Below are 19,445 nucleotides of genomic sequence, written 5' to 3' on the forward strand. Positions count from 1 at the left end.
GGTCGCACTTGCAGTTGCCACTGTGGTGGTTTGGCTCTTTACGCTGGACGTCTCCTGCAATGCTGAACATCCCTGGATCATCCAGAAAAAGGAAAGGTTCAAACTACCACATGCTCAGCAAGTATTAATGATTGAGGAACAGCTGATTATCTAACATGGTGTTTCTCAATATCTTGGTTGGAAACCAAGGGGTTGGATGAGAAACGTCACAAGAAGATTTCCAAGGTAGAAAACAATGTCTTACCCCGCTCCGTCTCCCCATGTTTCTTTTGGTTAAACAATATTGAGGTTACTTAGTTTACTAAAAGAAGCTGGAACAATGGAAGGGTTGATATTGAAAAAGACACATAATATTATTTAAAAAAAAACAATGTTGCTAATTCTTTTTTACTCTGAAAATGCTAAAACTTCATGTTGATTTACAGGAAAGTGTAGGAAGATGACGCTTAAATTCAATTCAATTCAACTTTATTTATATAGTGCCAATTCACAATAAAGTCATCTCAGGGCACTTTACAGAATGAAGTCAAGATTATAAAGATATATATACAAGGCACCATCCCTCATCGAGGGGGCTGCAAAATGCTATTAATGCTTCTCTCTATGGAATAATAGGAATAGTAAATATTATGACACAATCTACGTTAGATATGTGCACTTTAATTAGCCGGCGAATAGAAAGCAGTGCCCGCCACATCCCTGCATCTCCCATTAAAATAACACAGGATGTGTGGCTTCAGTTTAACTTTCAAAAGTGACGGCACAATTGTAATTTCAATGTGTTATATTCTAATTTTTGGTCGGACTCTTAGCCCCTGGGCTGGTTTGGCTACTCGCACGGGACATTCCTGCCGGCCAGCCCCTCCCTGTGCGCCCCATCAGTGCGCAGGCTCGCGCCTCTTCGCTGTCAGGGCAAGGCAGACTGACAGTATGGCGGCGGGGTACAGCTGGAAGGATGCTACTGTCGCCCGTGATGTGTCTATCGTCGGGAGGACGTAAATGGACTACTGACGGCCAAAAGAAAAGAGGATTTAACGAGAAAGGCCCATCGCCGTGAGCTCCGAAGATGGCCAGGCTCGCTGACTACTTTGTAGTGGTCGGTTACGACCTCGAGAAGCGAGGTGGGTGTTTTGAGTTAGCCTACCCCGCTAGTTTTAACGGCATATTAGTAGCAGTCGGTAAACAGGAGGCGGGGAGGGAGGCGGGGACGGTGGCCGGCTGCCACTCACAGGTGACCGACGCAAGGCGCTGTCAGCTTGCAGCTATCCGCCAAATTTAGGCCGGGGATCGTCAGGCCTCGTGGGATTAGTGTGCTTAAATGCTAGCTTGTCAGCTGGTGCCGGGCATTCCCAACGGAGGGCCACGTTGGTTGAACGAATCGGTCACAACGCTGAACATCTAGTCATGTTTTCGCTTTAGCAAAACAAACTTCCTCACTGTGCTGACAGCAAACTTGGGCTAACTTTATTTGCTAAGAGCTAACATTAGCCGGACTAGCTGTTAGGGGGGCTCGCTGTCTGGTCGGCTGTGACCTAAGACGGATTTCTTCACCGGTTTTCGTTTTGGTTTCCAATTGTTTTTCATTTGACAAATGTAACAAGTGGCATCGTCGGCACATTAAATCAACGTTTGAACCAGTATTTCAGGCAGGGGGCAGCTGTACGATGACTTGTCAGTGCTGCGGCTGCAGGGTCCTCACCACTTCGGAAAGCCAGACCACGACAATCCTGTTGATTTCCGCTTGGACTTGGATTTAAAGCGTGATTTCAAAACTGGGAATCGATGCATCTCCTCGGCGGAGTTGCTGATTGTATTCTTTGTGTTTTGTGTGGATTAACCCAGATGGCTTTACCCCTCCCTGAGCCCCCTCGGACCGGAGCTCAGCTCTCTTGTGTTGTTGGACCGTTATCTGAATCCCCCTCCCTTCAGCCTGAGCCTTGGCCTAGATCTTTGCAATATAATGGCCCGCTTAATCATGAAATATTCAACCCGCCTATGCAATGGAACTATGCAGCTTGCAAGGTGGTAGATTCTTTTATTCAGAGTAGGATTTTGCTTATGATTTATTCAGAGGAAGCAAATTGTAACGTGACAAGTTCTCCTTGGCTAAAAGCAGGCAGAGAACTGGCTTTTATTGTGTTAGTGCCAAAGGAACCTCCATCACATTTTCGATTGCATGAATGCACTTATTGCATCTTGTATTCTTTTCACAAAGTGTTGAATGCAGAATGTTAGAACGTGGAGACTGCAAACACTGCAGAAAGACTTCCTGCTCTACCCTGTCTGAATGCAAGGCAGTGCAGAACAGGCCTGTAAAAAGCATCTGGTAACCAGACATAAAAACCCCAGTGGCTTTAATAGATCAAGACTCCAATGCCTTGTAAAGCCAAACAGTTAAGGGTGATGATGATGATGATGATTGTTGGCGCTGTACTGCCACTGCTGCCTCTCTGTTTACAGTAACTTTGGCCCCTGCTTCTAAGTTGTAGCCACTATGAGATAACATTATCCCCATTTTCATCATCATTAGGTGCATTGACAGCCGTGCATTAACTTTCAACATTCTCCTGCATTTAGATCAATGCCCTGCTGGTCAGTTTTTAATGCACTGCCTCTTGCTTGTCTAGTTTTGTCTAATCCCTCACACTTCATTACCAGGATATAGATGGAAAGAGATTTAGTCATTTTTGAGTTGGCATGCTCATAAATCAAAACTTGGTAATCAGTGTCTGCTACAGTTTCAGTGGCAAAGGCACAAATTTGTGTTGCTTTTTTAAATTTGTTTCCTCTCTGGCGCTGCTGGAATGAAACGGCTGTACAGAAAACACTTCGCTAAGAAACAGAAACGAACGGTCCTCAGTCATAAGAATACCAGGACTTCTGGCGCACAGTAGAGCTTCCTCTTGTGTCTAAATATTTCATGCATCCTGTCTACGTGTGTTTGATTGTGAGCTGTTGGTTGTCACTCAGTCAGTGGAATGTTCTTTGCCAGCGTGGGCAGTGACAGCTTTTCAGGGCTGACATAATCGCAGTTCTGCCTCTCAGGGCACCATCACCAACAGAAACCATGTGGGTGTTTGGAGAACTGAGCCTGACCTGCATTTTTTTATGCAGCCAGTAAACAGCCAGTGGCAGTTAGCTCGCCTGCAAGACATTAACTTGCAGGCAGAACCTTGAATCTTGCATTCACATTCTTCGATTGCATCTTAAGTTTCTCATATTGTGCACAAAATAGATGCTAAGTTATGCTATCAATGGATGTGGATTGGTAAGAGTCAGTAGTTGCTGGGGTGTGGTCCTCCTAGCAAGGGTCTCTTGAGAATCTCCACAGCATGTCACTTTGTTTTGACAGTGGTTTCTCCATAGGACAGAGGACCTAGCAGCCAATTTGAGTCCAAGGCCCAAACAGGAAACAGGGAAACGGACCCGAGGGAGACGTAGGTTTAGTGTGAGAATCTAAATTGTCCCCTTGTGTGTGTCCGAAAACCAGGGAAAGGGACTTGTTTGGTTTGTGTGCGGCTGTGCGGGGCGGTCTACTCTAAGATACGAAACACACAGACGCGAACATACATGCTCTATTACAGCTGTGTCTGTGTGCCTTAGGCACTTTGAGGGTGTTGGTCATTGCTGTGGTGACCCAAAACAGAATTCAGAATGTTTGTTTTCAGGCTGGAGTCACAGCTCTGGCATGCGCTTTCCCTGCAGAAGCTCAGCCTCTTGTTGCAGTCAAACTGGGACCTCTCACAACATTAAGGGCCAGTAAGGACACAGCGAGCTGTGCCCAGGGTCGATTAAGCCTGCATGTGGGCATTTGTGTTTACAAAACTCAAATTGTTTCAGTCGCTGTCATGCAACCGTATGATGTTAGAGATATCAATAACAATTTGTAGGACCTCACAGTGGTTGTGATATCGTAAGTAAACAAACTAGGATATCACAGTAAAGCCACCGAGTATCAAGAAGCTCGCACTGATTGTGACAGTTTGCAGCAGTGATTGTTGTGTCAGTTAGTTGCCAACTCTGTAAGCATAATAGTTTCATATTTCACTTGTGGTACCAGTTTTATTGCCAGCTTTTGTCAGTTTGACTGCGATTTGACACTTGTGCAAAAAAAAAAAAAAAACGTGTTTCAACTTCCAACATAATTTTAACAATGTTCAAAGCCCTGTTTCATACAGTTTAGGTTTAATCGAAGTTGTTCTCTTGTGTGTGTGTGGGACAACTTCAGACATTTGAAATATTGTCTGAAATATTCATGTAAAGAATACAGGATTGTTTTGGTATACTTGATTAAACCCAGGTATTACATTGGTTCTACTTATGTCATTTAAGTGCAGCATTCCTCCGTTAATATTTTTGTGTGTATTAGGCCGTTATTTGCATGTTAATGTTGGAAATGAGTAAGTAGTACGGCATTATGGCAAAGTTTTGCATCAGTGTTATGATGGTGCTTCTTAAACTGTCAGGTGGTTAATATTTTCATAAACAGTTTATCATGTGTTGTTTTAATATGACATGAGATGATTTTAACACCACATCCTAAAACGTATACATATTCACCCAAGGGTCAAGGCAGGATACTTTTGAAGAAAAGAGGGAGGAATTAGGGATTGACAAGAAATTATGTTTGATGGTTGCTGCCTGAAACTGAAACTGTCTAGGTCACTGAGATATCTTGAATAGGGGTCTCCCGGTCCAGTTTTTTAATAATAATCTGATGTATTTATTATTAAATATCTACCTACAGAGATTATGATCCGATGCTTACATTTGGCCATTTTACAGTATTATTAAAACTGTGTCTGAGCTATAAAATAATAATAGTAGTATAGCATAATCAAACACGCCTTGACTTTGACCTTAAATTGAAGGAGACCAGTTATTGAAGCAGAATACTTGAACTGTAGACAATCGGTTACATTTGACTGTCACTGTTCATGTATTTTTGTATGTTGTCAATACTTGATGTGTTCTATTTTAGTCTAGTTTTATTTTATGGTTTAAGGTTTTCTGCTTTTATCGTTTTGATTTGAAGCATTTTGCGAGCTCTTCTCTGTAAAATTCTATGTGATGCTATATACATAATTTTTACTTTACTAACCTTGTTTTTTTTTAGGAGCTACATAAGCCAAATGCTAAAGGCCCTGATTACAATATGATACCTAAATTATTTATATAAATTAAAGTATAATCTGCATGACTGTGACTGATGTGTCGGGAACTTCCTGAGTCAAGATCTATTCCTCTGTTGGATTTTCTTCACTTCACTTTCCACACACTTGCGGTTGTCTAGTGGTGTAATGTCTAACAAACTATCTTTGTTTGGTTCTGCACAGACTCTGGCTATAGAGACCAGTTTTACCAGTTTTTCAATAGTATTCATTAGTCTTCATTTGGGTTATTTCAACCAGTCAGTGCATCCTCAGTACTGGCTTAAAAACAAGAAACTACTAGCTTAATGTGACTGTGCACTGCCATTTGCTATTGATGGGATAAATCCTTAGGGGTTAGTGAATCTGTTTTGGCTTTTTGCCAACACCAGTATCTAAATTAAGAGTTACTGTCTGATTTGTACAAAAATGTTGCACAGGTGCGCTGCAAAGCTGACTGTGAAGAGGAGCAGCAGTGCTGCAAAACTCGCACATTGACTTTATTTTTACTTATACAAATTCTTTAAAATACACCTGATTTGGACACATCTTGTCCTAAAGAAACATAAATTTGTTACAATGCATTTCACTCTCAGAAAATATTTGATTGAGTTGGTTTTTGACAGAACAAATTAGAGAGTTTCGTTATCACGACAAAGCTATGACTAATTTATGTCAGGCTGCGCGAAGCTCCAGAGGAAACCGAACCTCTCATATTGAAAGAGCGATGAAGTCAGTGAGTGAGCATGAAGAGAGAATAGTGTGCGTGATGCTGTCAGCAGTGCCTGCTTGTGGGCAAGCCACTTCCTCCATTGCTTTAGGGGACGGCAGCAGGCTTTCATTCCCCTCCAGAAATAGCGCTCACAATCTGCCTTTTGTGAAGGGGACCTAGTGACACTGGGTCATCCTGGTGCAACGATGCCCGTGTAATGTGTCGGCATGAGCTGCTCTCCCGCTCGCCACTCAGACGACTGCTTGGGGGCTTGTGGCAGTCCCTGTGTGATGACTGTGTTACCATGACAATGTTTGATACTTAAGGTTAAGAAGTTATCTTAGCGTTAGCATCAGGCAGGTAAATTCATGTTTAACTCATGTCACAATTTAATAAATATTAATTGTACAGTTACGACAATAAAAATGCTTTTCCATTTTTACTGATGGGGGCTATGCAGGTAGCCAGGGAGAAACCAATATGTTATGTTGGTGATGTTGCACTTGTCCTAGCATATATGTATCTTTTGAAGCAATCTGTCTGCTGAGCTGAATGATTTTTTTTTTTCAAGGGGGAGCCGATGGCCCCAGGGCCCCAAAGCTGCCCTCATTCCTACACCGCAGATACAGAATAGTGTGTGTGTGTGTGTGTGCTGGGGGTAGGGATGTTAGGGATGCCCTCGTCCTTAGCGCTTTATGGTTTCCCTGGAATCTAGAGAATTTCTGTCTCCTCTTAGGACAAAGGCTGAGTCAGTGCTGCTCACAGTGAGCCCGTTGGTGCTCAAGGAAGCAATCGTTCAAATCCCTGAGGGTGATTCCACCACTGCTGTGATGGTTTTGATTTGTTATAATTAGTAGAGTTCGATTGTGTCGGGGCTAGACTGAATATGGATGCAGATGACACATTTTTGTGTTTGGTTCTTTTTGTCCGTTATAGCAGTTTTACCTCCATTATGGCAGTAGGTCCGTCTTCCTTGAAAGACCCAAAAGCAGCCGACATTTTAGCCCAATTGTAATATTAACAATTGTCTTAGCTCTGGCACTCCGTTTCTGTCCAATTCTGTTAAATAAAGGCATCCGAACTTCTGCCTGGGTGCCTGGTGGTAGAAGGTTAGGTGTGATCATTTGTTAAGGTGGCCTTCAGGCCAGATTTGTTTTTGAGGAAAAAAGATCAAAACACCCTCCCAGGCACCAACTGTGCCTACTCTAATCAGTTTGAACAGATTCAAAAACTCATATTAAATCTGCCATGGTTTGATGTCTCTGCTATTGTACTGTATTTGTGGCCTGTCTTTGCTACTGTTTCTTACCCTTCCCCCAAAAATAGTTGTGTGTTGAAAACCAGTGGTTTGAATTAGTTGCATTATCTTGGTTGGCTGTTTATAAGTTTTTGATGGATGCCAGTTTTGTCTAAATGATGAACATACTCCAATAAGCACACTCACAAATGTAATTTATGTACAGTATTGAGGATGATCCAGGTTTTGGTAGTTTACCTGAGTAATCTGATTTAAATTACATTTTACATTTTCCGTAATTTTGCAGACACTTTTATTCAAAGTAATTTAGTGAACATACCCACACCAGGAGCAACTTAGGGGTTTAGAGTCTTGCCCAAGGACAGTTTGGCATGTGGCCAGGAGGAACTGAGGATCCAACCACTATAGCTGCAATTTGTGGATGAGTCACAGCTGTCCCTAAATATAATTATTAAAGTAATCATTAAATATGTGTAAGTGAAGTTAAAATTAAACTGTCGCACTGTATTTTTCATGATGTGATTGATCCAATTAACAATCGACTTAAGGGTGTACAACAGTGTTTCAGAGTGGAGCATTCTCCCTCGCAAACAGTCTTACAAGACTGCAAAATTACAAAATTTGTGCTTTGCGTACTGACAAAATGGAATGCAGCAATTATCTTTAATATTTAATACTACTAATGGCCTTTGGCAACTCTGAGCTCCTGTCAATCCCAGAATGCAACGCACTGCTTACAACCTGACAACAGTATGATCATTAGTTTGATCACTAAGATACTTGTGGCCTCAGATACAGTCACCTATGATCATTAATAAAAGCTTCAATGTCACTGAATCAATAGCAAATATTTAAAGCCTACAGTACATATGTCTGAATGAAAAACCGTTTCAAAAATGAAGCCTTTGCTATTCCCCTATCTATTTGTAGCTTGAGTGTTATGTTTACTAAATCTACCATATGCTATTGACTTAAAAATTATTTGAACGCACATAAAGCCTCTTTGCGAAATCTTGAAAACCCACACTCATTGTCATGCTGTCCAAATACCGTTGTCAGTATGGTGCCAGCAACCACAGATTGAGACCATATTGTGCTTTTAGGGTTTAGTTGAATATGTTTCACTGTTTGACTACTAGCATGTTGATAATGAGAAATCAAAAGAATTTATTACGGGATTCAGGTCGACCAGAAGAATTTGTGGGCTGCAGATTCTTTACTTTCTGCCACCATTGTTTTACTGCTGTTTGGTCTGGTTCCTGTTTGGTAATGAGCGATGCACTGTGTCTTGGCCAAGATGTAATTTCCTGAGTGATCAATTCTGTGGATAAAGAACATTACATCCATTATTGCAGCTAAATTCCGTCTTACTTAAGATTGTAGTAGAGATTATGGTAGGGGAAAGCGGAGTGTTTGGATGAGGTGATTAGTAGGAGCTAGGAGCTCTCATGTTTCCCGTTGCATTAACCTGGGGTAGCACACGGAAGTCCTATTTGCATCTTGTTCTTGAGAAACAGCTTGCATTAATCTAATGTTCTCTGCGTTTGATAGTGTCTGTGGTGGTGAATTACCACATATATTAACACAGCTCTTTCCTGTCATTTATACTGTTTTACTGTCATTTTCTTAGTTTTCCTCACCTCTTGAGTTTAAAAAAAAAAGGAAAAAGTATGTGTCACACAGCAATCGCATACATGTCCAGACCCAGCTTGTTGATTGGTAGGCCATTCGTGTTGCCAGCTTACCTTTCCGTTTCCATTTGAGACCGAGCTACTTCTTTCTTATTTATGTTTTGTCAGCGCATAAAACTCCATGAAAATGTTACTTAGAACTTCTAAAGTTCACAATACTAGTTGGTAAGTAGCTGTAGCTGTGGAGCCTGCGACTAACATGCTTGACAATTGGAACAAGCCAGTACTAGTCATTCACAATAGGTCTAAGAGCTAATTGTGCTCTATTCTCTGTGTCCTAAAATAAAGTTATTGAAGATGGGACTAAGGTCTCAAGTGCTTTCTAACTGACAGTTAGCTCTGTTGCTGATACAGCAGTAAAGTCACAGTTTATTCAAAGGATGGAGCTACATCATAGACTCCAGGATCCACTTTCTGCTGTTCATGCCTCCTTTCTGGGACAGTTCATCCTCCAAGAGAGGAAGCTAAATAGAAAAAAGGATGGCGATACAAGGCTAATAAACTACAATTACTTCCTCTATTTTACACTGTCTTGCTCTCGCTTCTCTTTTAATGTCAGTACTGTAAAAACACAAAAAGAAATGATTTGATTTATGCTAGAGAAGTAAAAAGAAATTCGGCACATGACATCGATCATCCATTTAATGAGTTGGATAAAAAGCAACCTACTTCTTAAATCTGAAAAATCTCTGACTGCTGTGTTTTTCTGAGGCCATTTCCTCTCCTGGAAAGCCTTTTTGTCGGGGAGGTGGTCCGGGTGTTACACACGGGGGGTGGCATTAGTTTACCAGGAAGGATGTGAGTTTACTGAAGAGCTTTTGCACAATGAAAATGCCCTACATTGTCTTTCGGTGAGTAGGGTTCCCAGATGGTGTGTTGTTTTTTTTTTTCTTTTTTTTTTCCCCCCACACCCTTTATTTATAACCAAAATGGTAGCTTCGCTCAGCCAGTTTCAAACAAGAATTGGCCCATTTATTCATGTGGGATCACCATCTGTCCAGTCATCTGACATCAAATTCACACAGCTCCCAAGTGTTGCTTATTGATGTGTCCAACTGATCACAGCTGAGTCCAAGAAGTGGACTGGATCTGTAGTTGCAGGGCTGCTTGTAAACTGAGAGTGACTCATGCTTCTTCATATTACTCAACAAGACGTGTGTGTGTCTATTTGTGTGAAAAAGTGTACAAGGTACTAAATTTGTGTTTCCCTGTGTAAATTAATGTGCGTAAATGCAGACTGGGTGGAAGCCTGAACATAAGGATGTGAGAGTTGTTTATTTTTCACATGTACTTCTAATTAAAGTAATATGTAAGTTTAAATTTGTAGTATGACACAGCAGATTAATCCCACAGTAAGAGGTAGTTTATTTTAGTAAAAGGTGAAACTCTAGTCTCAAAATATTCATGCAAGGGCGAGCTTGGTTCCAGGCAGACATTTGGTGCTTTTTTTTGCAGTTCTCTACAAACAAAATACACTAGTCTAAGAACTCTTTTGTCCCGACTGCAGCAGTCGCTGTGGAAACAGCCTGATGTCGTGTTACTGTGGTTTGGAAGCCTGCAAACGAGAAGCTGCAGCCTGGTGCAGCGCCAAGAGCATGAAACACACAAACACACACACACACACACACACACACTGAGCTACACACTCATTTCAACTCTGACTACCATTAGTCAGTGATCACATGACCACTCATTCTCTTTCCATACTGTGTCAGAGAGCATTACTGCTAGCAGTCATCTGTGAGGTGTCATCACCAGCTCTAGTACACACAGACGCACAACCACTGTATACTATCCCCCTTTAAAAGTATTGGAACAGCAATGCTAGTTTTCCTGTTTTTGTTGTACACTGAAGATAAACGGGTGAAAATCCAATATTAGAAATCAGATGAAAGTTCAGAATTTCAGCTTCCATTTGATGATATTTACACCTCAGAACATTAAACAACATAGAACCTTTTGTATTAGATCAAGTACATTTTATTTCTTCCAAAAACATTGGAACATGTGACTAAAAGGTGTTTCTTGTTACCCAAGCATGTTCTGTAAATTGCGTAAATAATAAATGGTTCTAAATGACTACTCTTGGTATAAGCCTCAGGTTTTACCCGTGAAGACCATAGGGATAATTAAACATGACAACCAGAGAGCTGCCTATGAGAGGAAAATGGCCACTTTGAATTTTAAAAAAGAAGGTCAAACAATCAGAGGCATTGTACACATATTATGCATAGCCAACAAAGCAATGTAGAATGTCCGGAAGAAGAAAGAAATCACTCGTTTACTAAGCAACAGCTGACCGAAGCATTGTCAGGTGTGTAACGAAAAACCCAAAACAAGCGTCAATGACGTTACCAACAATCTCTACAGAGCACGCGTGTAGGTATCATAATCCATCATTTGAAAAAACTTCATGAGCAGTAATACACAGGCCTTACCACAAGATGTAAACACCTCATCCTGGTGGGACATTTTAAAGAGATGATTCACAAAAGTCTTTTAGAACACATTTTTATGGTGTGGAAGAACAAAGAATCGACTAATGATCCAAACCATACAGACTAATTGGTCAGCCACAGCCAAGGGAGTGGGCATTTACATGGTTGCTTGGAATAGGGTCAGTAATCCTACTTGATGATTTACCTCCATCTTTTGAGCTTCAACACCAATGTCTTCAGTGTACAACAAAAAACACTTGAATCAGTCTTGCTGTTCCAATACTTTGAGGGAACCGTATGACAAACCACATGTATTTCCTGGTGTCCATCTGCGTCTCCTATTCCTCAAGTTGTATTTTTTTTTCTCTATTATATTTGTGTATTATTACTGAAATGCAGCCCACTGAAAGAAGGCTGGGAGCCTGTTGGTTGCTACAAAACAAACCAAATAGAGATCCTCCTTAATTTATTAGTCTTAAATTCTTAATGTGGGCATCTCTTCATATCTCTTCCATCTCCTCTGGCCCTTTCTTATACTTACTCTTTATATAGAGCAGTGATAAGGAGGAAGTTTTGTCCACTAGTAATGGAGACGGCAATTAATGCAACAGCTGCTGATTAACACAGAACAGAAAGTTGCATAACTACACACTTTTCAGAGAATACAAACATAACATTGCTCCTCATATTCATTTTGTTATGAATGAGCTGAAAGCAAACACTAATTTATTTACTTTATAAGTAAAATCTAACTATACAGTTAAAAATGTGTTAGAGTCTGACCATCTCGCCCTCTTCACCCGTCTCCATAGCAGTGTGTGTTTTGTGTGGGTGTGGCAAGAAAAAATTGGAAAGACCTACACACTTTTGTTTTGTTGGTTTTCTTCAATGAAATGGTTGTAAATGGAACGCGAAAAATGAAAAATAACATTTACCTTTTTATATTTGAGAACAGAAAATTCTCAAAATAACTTTAGACGACATTGAACAAATCTTGTGAACTGGTGAGTCAAAGTTTGAGGTTATTGGATCTCAGCAAAGAACGAATGTCAGTCATAAAGCTAATGAAAAGATGATAGATTCCTGCTTGACAGGATCCAGGGATGCTTTGGCAATCGGACTGGGCTATCTGCTTGTGTGCAAGGCCTCCTTAAACAGTATGAATTCCACTCCATACTGAAGAGGCATGTCACTCCTATCTGGACAAGACTAATTGGAGAGAACTTCATTTTGCAGAGAGACAATGGCCCTAAGCATGATTCATGTTCGTGTATGAGTTATCTGGAGATGAAAGTAACTCCTGGAATACTCTCAGTGATTGTGTGGCTAGCTCAGTCACCAGTCACGTGCAGTTAATCTTTTATTGTGGCCTTTGTTCCTGCATAATGGGATCTATAGTATGTCCTCACTTGTGTTATACTATTAAGTCAGAGGAGGGGCTTTTACTTATTATGTAGTGTCAGGCAAGGAACAGTGGTTCCTGTTCTTTGTAAAGCTTCTTAATTTAGCCAAGGTCAGTCTTAGGTGATTCAGCCAAGTCATAAGAGGAAAATGAACATTGGAGCAGCTGGGTGACGGGAATTGGTCAGTGTGAATGTGGGGAAGAAGGTTATATTTATTGTATGTGTTCAGCTTGAATTTAAAAAGTAAAATAACAATAACACCCTTCTTTATTATCAACCCATCGTGACTGTAGATCATTTTTGAAATAGCCAGGCTGAACCATTGTGTATGAAACAAAATTACTTTGATCTTGGGTGACAAAACAGGAAGTGTGGATGCTAGTTTGGCGGTAGTGATTGTGCTAGGAGAGGTCAGCAGTGGACAAACAGCCTGCTCACATAGTCTTTTCATTGACCAAGTCCCTCGGGTTACTCAGCACTGTAGGAACTGAATGCGCCGATTGTGACTTGTTGATTGTGTGGCTTACACTGTAAAGATGCAGCTGCTGTTACACTCCTTTCAGTTCATGTGGTGGACAAAATAACAAAAACACGAGGCAGTATATTGCAGAAGCCTTTTTCTGAGGCTTGTGACAACTGCTTTTATTTGCAGTGGAGTTCATTTACCATGGTTGGAAATGGATGATGAGGATGAGAGGAGGAGTGTGACATGAAGTTTGCTGTTTGCATGACATTTTATGCACCAACAGACATGCGTCTCAGTCTACACAGCTCTGTGAGAAAAGCAAGTCCCAACAAGTAAAGGACATGCAGTTTGGCTGTTTGGAGGCAAAAAATGCAAGCGCCACTGATTAAACCTACACTTTGGATTCATTGTCATATCTGGATTTTGAGATTCAAGGATACACACTGAAGAAGGGAATCACCCAAATCCAAAAGAGTGTGTGTGTGTGTGTGTGTGTGTGTGTGTGTGTGTGTGTGTGCGTGTGTGTGTGTGCATATATATATATATATATATAGAGAGAGAGAGAGAAAGAGAGATAAGGATTTTGAACATTGCAAACTCTTGTTTTACGTCAACAGCAGTTATGTTTTGCGGTTGTGCCTGCATTCGCACTACTTTCTAAAGTAGCGTCGCTGTTTGCTTTGAGTTCTAACACACTATATGTCAGCAGCAGCACTGTACGGTTGTAGTTGATTTGTAGATAAAATGCAATTACTTCACTTAATTATGAATTAATTTGATGGTACGAGGGTAAAAAGTAAATTATACCACCCCTTTATATCCTGCTTTGTCATATATTATCAAAGTGCGTAGATCCATCTCCCTCTAAACATTTTACAATTATATGTATTTAATCTCTAAAAAGATCTAACTGATGTACAAATTGAAGTGTTAAAGTCTTGCAAATTTGTATCTACAGTGTACAAAACAATAGTTTTGAAACACTAGCTTCATTTAACAAGTTCCTGGGAAATGTAACATCAGTGTTTCCCACAGAATTTGATTAAACTTGAGGTGGTGGCCAACCTAGGGTGGGGGGGGATTGGTGGTGGGCAGAGCAGGGCACTACAATGAATTTGATTGTTAGGCTTGATATTACTGCCAAATATTTTCAGTGTAAATAGCACAAATATTCATTGTATGTCATTAAAAAGAAAGCCAAGTTAAGTCGACCGCGTTTAAAGAACATAAAGGTTAAATCCTTTGTATTCCCACTGTACTTAGTGCTTCTTAGCACTATGACCCGAGCCTCTGTCTAGCAAACATTGTGGCCAATGCAAATGAGAAGTCCGAGCTAGGAGAGTCTTACTCATCAACTCTGCAGCCTGCACAAGTGGATAAGGCTAAAGAGGTACGACATTGACCATAATCAGTGTAGAGAACACAGGTTTAAACATATGTTGCAGGGGATTGAGCTGTGGTATTTTTTTCCCCCCACATTTTAGCCAGAAAGCAGCAGCAAACACTTATTGCATGTACAGTATTCATGACTGGTTAAAAGCATCTGCTGAAGCACTCAGTTCAGAATTCAGTGATACCAAGGGCTACATAACAGTAATTAGCCATCACTTTTATTTGCTTTTTTTTTTTTTTTAATCTTTAGTTTATACATTTTATGCACTGTTACATAAAGTATTAACCCGAAGGCTGTTGGCTATGGCTTTTGCTTTGTGCTCATCTGCCTCTTTTTTTTGTCCAGGCGGTGGTTGGCCTTTGTTGTCGCTTGTTGTTCTTTGATATTGTCTTGGTGTGTCTCTGCCTTAAGATCACAATTTGTCTACTCTATTTTACATCTTTCAAAAAAAAAAAAGCTTTCATCATATCAGGAAAAAAATCTACTGTTTTGTTAATGTGAAAAGCCAGGAGTAGGTTTGGCATTCTGCTGTTCTTGGTAAGCTAACATCTAATGCGTTATGGATTTATTGTATTAATATGTTGTTCAAATCCAGCGTGCATCACTCCAGTGTGTGTTTGATCCTTTGTCCAGAGCCTGCTGGAGTTTTGCCAGTTGGAGTTATTCAACTGGAGCATTGGGTGTGACATGGAAGAAATCCAAATCAAATTACACATCAGTCTGATTCAGCTGCTGTCATTCTGACACAGGTGTGGTAATGTTGATGTCTGAAACACCTGTAAATTCAATTTTGACTTGCCTGCAGCAAAACAATACGTCATGCAAAAATGGAGAAACGTGTCATGTAGTACTTGAAGACGCACAGGGACATCATGATGTTGCACATAACTGAGGAAACCATTCAGAATAAATGTTATTAAGACCTGAATTTACATATTTGTGTTTTTCATCAATGTCACACCTGCCAGCTGACGCATAACAGAATGTATTTACAGATGTAATCTCATTTTGTGTTGTAACATTATCATAATTTGATACAGTATCATTGTCTGATGACAGATATCAGATATCTGAACAATTTCCAATTATCCTCATTTAACATCTAAAGCCTGACGTGAATTTTTGAACTTTGTGTTTAGCAATTTTTTAGGTAGGGGTGGGTGTATATTTCTGCAACATGAGATGTTGCAGAAATATCTGCAAACAATGACTTATTATTTCTTATAACATTTTCATCAAAGCTTTTTACCTATTGTGGTTTTACTCAGTGGCACATTTCATCACTCATACTGACATGGGTGTGTTTGTTATATTCACAAACACTGTGCAGTGTACTGAATCATCATTAAAAAATATCTAAAGGAATATTGGTGAAAACCTACAGGTTTTATCAGGAATAATTATATTGGGTACTCTCGCAATACAATTCTATCAATATTTGGTTTACTGTTGGCCATTTTCTTAATTAAAAATTGAATATATATCAAAATAAACTAATGTTAAATGAATATAATCTGTATTGAAAAAATAAAACAAAATAAAGAATATGCCAGTTACCACTGTGTGCACTGTCACAAAACCAACCACATAGTCCTCACAATTATTTTCCGTGTTGTTTCTCAACAAAGCATGAATCGTATTTTTGGTGTTTTTTAATTGTTATCTCTTCTCCTTGTTTCCAAACAAGTCACTTTGGCAGCAATCCCCTCACTATTGCCACCTGCTGTCAGAATTGTAATCACGCCAAGAAACTTGGTTGAATTGGGGGAACTGATGATTGATCGAGACTACTCCATGCCCATTGAGAGATCCCATCACATGTTTTGTGACGTTTTCAATATGTTTCCCATTCCTGATATACAGCCCTTGACATAAATTTTCATGGTTTTTATGCCTCCTTGGAGGAGACAGCTGTAGCCAGAGACATTATGTTTTTCGGTTGTCCGAACTGTCTGTTCTATTGTCATAACAACTATATCAGAGGAAATTCTTTAAGAACTGTCTTTAATTCAAGGGAGTAACTAATTCGGTTTTGGTGGTCAGAGGTTAGGCTCCCTGTGACCTCATGCCTGTCCCATTCTTGTAAACGGGATATCTAAGCAAAGTCTTAAAGGGATTTTTTTAAAAATGTATTCCAGCTACAGTAATAAATCCCATAAATTCTACAGTCTATAACTAAATAGTTGACCTTTGCACGTGTATCAACAAAACTCGCATTATGTTACAGCTGTTTCAATTCCATAATTAAGATGGATATTATCATTATGCATATTATTGTAACGGATGAAACTTGGCATGTTAGTACAGACAATATGCGGCGATGACGTCTTGACTGACTTTAATGCATCAATGCCTGAAATTGAAAGTGTCCTTAGAGAACATTGTGATAATTTCTCTGCAATATAAAACGATAGTGGTAATAATACAATAAACAGGTTTAGTGATCAGGCAAATAATGAATGCCAATGTCTGCGCTCAAGCTGGCTGATTAAATAATACTCTGCAGATACGTGCAGCCTACACTGTGAGCATGTCACTTGCATATGCAACTGAAAATTAGAGCTTGCAGATGTTTAAAATTGTCGGCTGCATTTTATTAGCACTTAAAGAGTGAGATTAGCTTTAGATATACCTGAAAATACAGTTGTTTATCCCGCTGCAGTCTCCCTTCTCTCTGTCTGCTCTCTGTGACTATAGGCAGAGCTGAACTGCACCTCATGCACATTGCAGGCAAGAAAAATATAGAGCTTAAGTCCAGTTGAGCTGAGACTTCACTAGCATTAGTTTATGATTTTGCTTTGCTACACTTCACTTGTTACTGCACATTCAACTGAAGCCAGTTGATTTATACTCATGCATTGAATCTATGCCATATTTCTTTCCTAACCTCTGAGTAGCCACTGATGCTGTGCTAAATATTCTTTTTAGAACATACACCCAATAAAAAAAAAAAAAACTCACCACAAAAAACTCACCACAGAGGCTATGAAACTCAACAACTGATGAAGTCACAACTTATCTTTTGTTTAAAAAGTAATTTTACCTTCATTTCTCTATGTAGGCGCTTCATATATTTCAAATAATTATAGAAAGTTCTTTGACCTCCCTGCTCTCTGTAGATTAGTATCAACTTTAACCATTGTAAAACTCTAATCACTTTCTTTTTGAATATTATATTTACCATGTTTGTGTAAGAAAGCTGGAAATGCTTATTGTAGTCAAATTATAATTTTACCTAATAAGAAGTAGTTAAGTTTTAATTATAATACATGTGGTTTACCTTAACTTGTACACAAATAAACATAGTGAAATAATTTTTTAAAATTGAACCAATAAACGATGTATTGTTATGGATTAACTGCCTGGCAATACATAAAGTGGTTAAACTAACCTAGATGGAACAATGTTTTTTTTTACACATTAAGGCACCAATATTTATAATGCAATAATATAATATCTATATCATTCTCAAATGGACCATCGTAAGCAGTATTGTGTGCTTTTGGTCAAATAAGCAGCTAATGTGTTCTGAAAGTATCTGCTAAACGATCTGTTGAAGTTTTTGCCTCCGATCAACCATCATCCAATGTTCATTAGTTGCAGCAAACTTGACCCTCCTGTTGCGTGTGTACAGTGCTGTTTTACCAAGAATCTTCTGAGCTTTGCAGAATATAATGGTCCCCTGCCTGGTGCTCTTTGCTGAAACTGTCAAAACTGCAGTAAGTTGCTTTCACTTTTTGCGGTCTTGTGGGTTAAGCTTTAGAACTGCAAAGAGGGAGTGGTTGCACATTTTAAATTTGGTCTCTGGTGTTGTATGCAGACCCAACCTAATACTTGTACTTTTTGAGCAAGTTTTTCGAAAAACAATAAGCAAACACTTGTACTTTTGTGGACGGAAATTCTAACAATGCACATTCAAACTCTGGTTGGTGACAGTTTTCCTGGATAGCTGTGAACAAGAACACGGGCTCTGACTGATAAGCCTGTCAACTACTCTCATTTTGGTTGCACATTTAGCAGCATGGTTGGGTCATTGTTTTGCTGGAAAACCAGTTTTCTTCTAAGGCATAGTTCTCTTGCAGACTGCACCAGGTTTACCTTCAGGATTTCTCAATATTTTGCTGCATTAATTGTATCCTCTACCTTTCAAACCTTCTAGAGCCTGATACTGAGAAGCCTCTCCACAGCATGTTGCTGCCAGCACCATGGGGGACATGGTTTTTCCCACAATGACTTGATAGAGGATATTCAGTGACTTGAAAATGCTCTGATATCCATCCCCTCGCTTCAGCTTTTTTTCTTTTCATAGACTTTTTTTGGTGTGTTCTTTGGTCTTAATGTATAGTTAGTCTTCTGTCTGGAATCTGACCTTCGAGATCAGGTGTATTTATACTGCATTTACTTAAAACGTGTTTACTGTCTTCTGGTGATCTTTAATTAAGTAATTGTCCATCCCTCCATCCATGTTCTGTAACCACTTATTCTGGGGCTCGAGCCTATGTCAGCTGTCATTGGGCCTTGGGCAGGGAACACCCTGGACAGGGCACCAGCCAATCTTATATCAAAAGACCACTACCCAGTTAAACTCTGGTGGTATGTTTTTGCATGTTAAGTCATGATTTGGCTGGCTGTCATTGTTTGTCTTATTTTTTTTATTTTTTTTCATGAGTGCATTAAATAGACCTGATGTATAACTAACTGTAAATGGATGTTTTCAACCTACTTCCATGTTTGCTGATTGGACTGTCTGACTGTAAGCAATCCTTGCTGATCTCCGAGTGCAACAAAAAGCCCACATAAGAGTGAGAGTGATTGTGTTTGTGTCTGTGGCAGTGTCTTTGCTTTGGAGGCCTGCGTGTCACTCCCAACAGATTCTTTTTTTTTTTTTTTTTTCCTTCCTGCTCATTCATACACTCCTCCCCCAGCTCCAAGCT

At 39.7% G+C, this 19,445-nt stretch overlaps 1 protein-coding gene across 11 annotated transcripts in view; it reads left to right on the top strand.

The window, feature by feature from the left end:
• Window positions 1–887: 887 nt before the first annotated feature.
• The window catches only part of sbf1 (SET binding factor 1), a 46,983-nt gene continuing 28,425 nt past the window's right edge, over window positions 888–19,445 (top strand). For 5 of the 11 annotated variants that reach the window (XM_067490249.1, XM_067490254.1, XM_067490248.1 and 2 more), the window contains exon 1: window positions 891–1,121. In XM_067490249.1, the coding sequence (XP_067346350.1) occupies window positions 1,067–1,121 (55 nt within the window). In that variant the 5' untranslated portion in view covers window positions 891–1,066. Of the gene's footprint in view, window positions 1,122–19,445 lie in introns of all 11 variants that reach the window. The other 6 variants (XM_067490252.1, XM_067490253.1, XM_067490256.1 and 3 more) reach the window with 3 other exon arrangements.

This window comes from Channa argus, chromosome 21 (assembly GCF_033026475.1).
Source record: "Channa argus isolate prfri chromosome 21, Channa argus male v1.0, whole genome shotgun sequence".
Lineage (NCBI taxonomy): Eukaryota > Metazoa > Chordata > Actinopteri > Anabantiformes > Channidae > Channa > Channa argus.